Source organism: Temnothorax curvispinosus, unplaced genomic scaffold (genome assembly GCF_003070985.1).
Source record: "Temnothorax curvispinosus isolate PA1 unplaced genomic scaffold, ASM307098v1 QBEX01013138.1, whole genome shotgun sequence".
NCBI lineage: Eukaryota > Metazoa > Arthropoda > Insecta > Hymenoptera > Formicidae > Temnothorax > Temnothorax curvispinosus.
The window spans coordinates 47,129-52,947 of record NW_020222918.1 but is presented as its reverse complement, the minus strand read 5'-3'; the positions used below and the strand labels follow the sequence as shown (position 1 = coordinate 52,947).

At 41.0% G+C, this 5,819-nt stretch overlaps 1 protein-coding gene across 1 annotated transcript in view; it reads right to left on the bottom strand.

Annotated features, from left to right (window-relative positions):
- Positions 1 to 5,819, bottom strand: part of LOC112463375 (neuronal PAS domain-containing protein 3-like) — a 35,980-nt gene extending 30,161 nt beyond the window's left edge. Inside the window, exon 1 of the mRNA XM_025029783.1 lies at positions 5,616 to 5,819. Within this exon, the coding sequence (XP_024885551.1) occupies positions 5,616 to 5,622 (7 nt within the window). The 5' untranslated portion in view covers positions 5,623 to 5,819. The remainder of the gene's footprint in view (positions 1 to 5,615) is intronic.

The following is a 5,819-nucleotide window of genomic DNA, read 5'->3' as shown; positions in this document are numbered from 1 at the left end:
TTCTCTCCTCGTTTTTGGCGTCAAGAAAAAAATTCTTGAATTTTTCAAAAATGCAGTGAAAAATTCAAGAATTTTTTTCTTGACGCCAAAAACGAGGAGAGAAAAAAAGCTCCGTCATTCCGAAGACAATGCAATATAGTTAATGATTATATTTTTTTTTGCAGACCACCCACATTTCAGAAACCATGTACACCGTCTGAAAAGCATAGTTGCGCGCGAAGGAGTGCCTCATCGCCATTTTGAAATTTTTTTACACCAAAAAATTTGTACATGTTCTTGAAACCCTAATAAAAATAATGAAAAAAAAGTCATTCATGTATCACCGATATTTTGTCTGAAATTAATTCCTGAAAATTCGCCTGTTTCAGAGTAGACTAACCCCTTAACTCTTCTTGATTATTAATAAAATAAAGTATAATTCGGTTGAAGTAAAAATTAGAATAATTTTACTGTCAATTTTACATTAATTCAGAAATATCTGAATAAATTTTAATATATCCTTTGATATAAAAAAACGTTCAATATTGATTTCGCAATCAAACCAATTTCTAAGTTGGCGTTTCTATACGGGAAAGTATTATATAATCAAATAAAGCGAGTGACATTTTCAAGATCAAGCCTTCGTATATCTTAGTCAGGACATTTCTACACGTAAAGATAACAATTTAACATCCATCTATCAATAATCGATCTTCGTTGTTTTCGCATTGTTCGAAAAATTCGCGTACACTTGTAGGTACGCACGAGCACCTTTTGCGGCATATTATGCTTTGCAAAGGACGAACGCGTGACATCATTCGCGGCGGTATGTACGTGCCCAAGTGGAAAACATCCGCGGCACCAATTATCCATTTTTGCACGGAATTATCGCTGGCGACCGAGATAAAGCTGTCCGGCTCGCGATGTATACAAATCATTCGCGACAATTGCACGCAAATTAGTCGCGGATAAGTCCGGGAATTCGTCAACGCCGTCACGTTCAGGATTTTGATCTTACCGATCTTATCGTTCGCGTATTTAAAGTCATATACTCGTTTCTCTGTCCCTATATCTGTACCTCAAAAAGTAATAAAGCGAGCAGTATTTTTCTGAGGATCCCCGTATCACACACCATGTTGAATAACTCCTGGGAATAACTGATTATATAATTAGCACGGAAATAAATACATTATTTTTCACTACTGAGAAATATTAAGAGATATATGCATTAAGTAATGATTATACGCACGATTATTTTCGTTGAAAAAGAGATGATCTGCGATAGTCCCGATAGTCAAGGAACAAAACGAGGGTCAACGGGTTGAAGGCAAAATATCGCGACGAAATATTGCGAGGCCCACGCAGGAGCGTGACATCGCGGGAAGAAATTCTTCGAGTGGACACGCGGTGTGCGTATGAACACCGTCACGCCCTTACGACGAAGGGAATGAACGCAGAAAACGTAAAAAGGCCGTCCGTGATGCCCGTGACGTCAACGAATCACCAGGCACAAGTCGGGTCAGCTGGCCGAAAGCCAAGCTGTAAAATAATGGCACGTTAGTCCCGGTCCTAATCGCCAGATCGACGTGCCTTAAATTACGGCCTAATAACATTCGTAATAAACGCGAGTGGAATCGCATGCATCCCGCGCGTCGGCATTTTTTAACCCCCATCTGATTTCCCGATATTCGATACGCGGCTCCACTCGCGACATTATATCATTCCCCAGCTATAATATCCGTGAAATCTCGGTTACTTATATACGATTCAAACGAACAGCGATGCTTTATTAATTGATTTTGCGTGATTTTTTAAAATTAGTAATGCACAAAGATATTTATTATTATATTCAGTATATAGGTATTTAAAGAATTTAAATGTACATATATTAATATTTAGCCTATTATTAGCCTATTATTAGATCATCTTTATAAAGTTGCTGTGCAGTAACTTATAATATATTTCTTAGGACTTTTAATAACTTATAATATATTTCTTAGGACTTTTATTAAAATTGCGTTACAGACGAGAATCTCATCTCTTGTCTGAACAAAATGCTATTATGAAAGATACGACTATTTATTCTCAATTCGCCAAAAGATTTGTTTCTTAATCGTATTTTTAAAGTTATCGACGTCAACGGTCTTGCTAGAGGAAAACGCACCACAATTTTTCACAAAAATCCCGTTTAGTTTATCGTCTTATTTACGAAACGCGCCTATTGTCGGACACCGGCCCGACGACGACTTCTGGCTAAAGTAATTTTCCCTTCGCGGAATCGGCGCAGGTTCGCTCTCGCCGTTTCTTCCTCTTTTTTTTTCTTCCTCCTCGCTTTGTTCCGCGTGCGCCATCGCCATCGCGTTGATGTATCACGCGGGGTGAGAGGGCGAAAGCGTGGAGGTGATAATAAGCCGTAAAGACTGTGAGACGCATCGGGAATGCGTGAAGTATTTACTCCCCTTATATACTTCGACGGACCGAATGATCCCACCGGGACCGAGACGCGGCGCGGGCCCAATCGCCGCGGCGCGGCCGGACCATAATTCAGCGACATTATGGCAAAAGAAGATGTCACTTGAGCGCAAGGCACATTACGGGGGTGTCGTTTGATCCTCGGTTAACTGACTCTCGGGGCTGTTGCGTGTAACAGCGCGCACCGTACATCGCGCGATGTTGCGTATATAAGTTATGCGAACGTGTTACAGCGAATTTTTGATTCTGTCCTTTTTCCGTAGACTTTCATACTTTGCTTATAAGAACTTGATAATTTTAGATAAATAATTTGATAACAGTCGCGAGAACTTGACTTGTTATAAAATGTGATACTTCGATACGAGAATGTAGAAACGCGTGTCCGGAAATTTGGAATTAAATTTCACAAGAGGATCAGCAACGATTTTAACGTACATCGCCATGTCTTCCATTATACTCGATCAGAGTGGAAACTTATCGAGCGTTCAAATCACCGACATCGTGCGTGCATATTGTTGCACTATCAGCACGTAACACGTGACCGTTCTATGCGAAAAAAGAATCGCGCTGAGCCAAGAAATACGACGGAGGGGTACGGGGGACGAAAGGTGAGAAAGAGCGCAATATTCATCGCGCGTCGGCTCGCGGCAAAGTAACGCGAAATAGAATTTATTGGCGTAGACGAGGGAGTGCCGGTGAGTTTTTGAAGTCTCCCGGGACTTCGTTGCCTTCGCCATTCGACTCACCATAAACCACGACTCGTCTCGTGAACGTTGCAGAACGGAGCAGCGAACGAGAGGGTTACCGCGCGCGCAGACTCGGTTTCAGAGCCTCGAGAATTCAAAGCGATTTGTGAAAGAATGCAATGTAACTCGCCTAACACTGAGAGAAGGTATCAATTACCTCAATTGTTAAAAAATTATGAAAGGAGAAAATGATAAAATGTCAGTTAAACAGCGGGAGTTTGCTTTAAACGCATGTAGTTTCTGTAAAAATATCACAGCGCATTCCTTATTGCGACCGATAATCGCAAATGCGTTTCTTTTGAAAACGTTTCTTATAAAAATAACAAATCCAAGTGATTACTAATATATTTATTATCTCGTAACTTTTAAAATCTGTAATAATAAATTTATAGATATATATTTACAATCTTTCTATTTTTAATTACATATTTTTAATATAATAATTATTAAAATATATATTTAATAATATTTATAGATATTTTTTATTTTTTATTATATATATAAAATGCAATGCTGTACAAAAGTACAGTTTTTAAATAGTATGATATTTCTATCGAGCGATATGCAATGCCGTTCTCTTCTATCTGTCCTGTAGATTATGAAACGTCCTTTCTTTTGCCTCGTGCACGCGCTCACACCAACGAATCGTCTTTCGCCATGGGTCCTGGTAGGGCTTATGGGGTTATGCGACGCGGAAATCGCTTAAAGCATCAAATTGCATGCGTGGGAATCGGATGGTGCACGAGCGATTAGAAAGAGAAAACGAGTTGTCGTCTTTTTAATTCAGATTGCAAAGTTAGCGAGAGTATAGCAACTGCGTATGTAACATAAACTTTTAATACGGGTGTCGTTCAAGAATCGGATCGAAAGATTAAACAAGAGCGATTGCGAAGAAATGATATCCTCTTAAAGACATTTAAGTAAATTTGCAATTAAAAAAAAAATTTCTAATTCGGATTAAAAAGATTAAAAAGTTGCGATGCACGTCGAGCTTTGTACAAATAAGCGAGATGTTGCAGTTTTCGGGCGCACGCGCGCATTGAAGTGATCGTTGCCGGAAAAATTTTCGTAAGCAACGACGCAAGGTCGACCCGTGGCTCTTTACGTGGAAAGTCTCTAAGGTGGGCGTGAACAGCGGCGCAGCCTTGGACGTCGGTACGATAACAAGGATATGTCTGTTATGCTGACGGCGCATCCTCTACCGTAATCAAACTTGTGGGACTCCCTGCGAAGGTATATCGGCGAGTCGCGAAACTAAAGTACCGCGGCGTGCGAACTCGTGCGCGCGATTGTATTTCGGGAAACGATGGCGTTGCTCGTGTTTATCACACTTTGAGCACGTGCACGATTATTATTTTCGCGTGACGTTACCATGAACGGCCATCGTGACACAGCCCGGATAAGGAAGATCTTATATTCAAAATAAAGGAGTTATAAATTAAGGACAATATCGATCTGAGATTAAATTTTGGAGAGGAGTCGAAAGAAAGTTCGATAAAAAATAGAATTATTTTATTCTGCATATTAGAATTATGTAATAACATGTGAAATTATTTCTCTCAAAATATTTTTTTATGCTTTTTACGCAGCAATTTATTTCACTGTTTATCGCGGAAAAGTCATCGCGTTATTCGTTACTTTTTGCCGGATTTCAATGATTTTTCACGCGAACGTTATCTTAATTAAACGGTAAGTTACAATTCAACGAAATGTCGCGATTATGACAGCCACGGGATAATTTTTTCTTTCGCGAAGTGGAACGATGACGAAAGCGCGCGCGAAACGACCTGATGGAATTTGCAAGCCTCACGTGGCAGAGTGCCATAAGCACCGGCCGGGGGTTGACTGCCGTGGCGACCCACCGATACTCTTTTTATTATTCCGCCGAGAGAGCTCCCTTCGGCTGCGCCGGTGGGTTCTTTTATTTCGCGATTTCTCTCTCATTTCGCTGAACCGACCCACCCGACACACGGGCCGAACTTGGACCCGGTCGCTCTGCCAATTTGGCGGGATTATTGGAAGTCGCCGATCGTCCCGAGAAGAGTAACGCAAGAATCGCCGATAAACGACGCGATAGTTACGACTATTAACACTCCCGGCAATGTCGTCACGTGCCTCAATTTGCATTCTCTCGTATTTTCTTTCCAATATTAATTTCTCAAAAAAAAAAAATTGTTTGAATCACACAAATTACTTTGGTTCTAGATACTGAAGAATAGGGAAGAAATACCTCTTGCGTATCTAATTATCGAAATCTCAGGTACCGCTATTTAGAACCGCTCTGCCCGTGTGAAAGGTGAATTCCTCCATTATCTATAACCAATTTTTAATGAAACGAAAAGTATTTCGCGTATACGCCACCATATGTCACGCAAGCGTGAAATTTGCGCGATGCGAAATGGTAGAAATGAGACTCACGTTTCATGACGCTGGTGGATTGCGTTGAACGTTTTATTTAGGATCCAGAGCGTTGGTCACGCACGGTGGCGCAATGCATAATCACCCATGGGCGCGAAACTTTTTCGTAGCCGACCGGTCCGTATCATGGCCTGATCATTGTCGGGGGTCGGGGTGATCGTCGTCGGGTCGGGACGACACACGAGAGGAGCGATGCAACTTAAG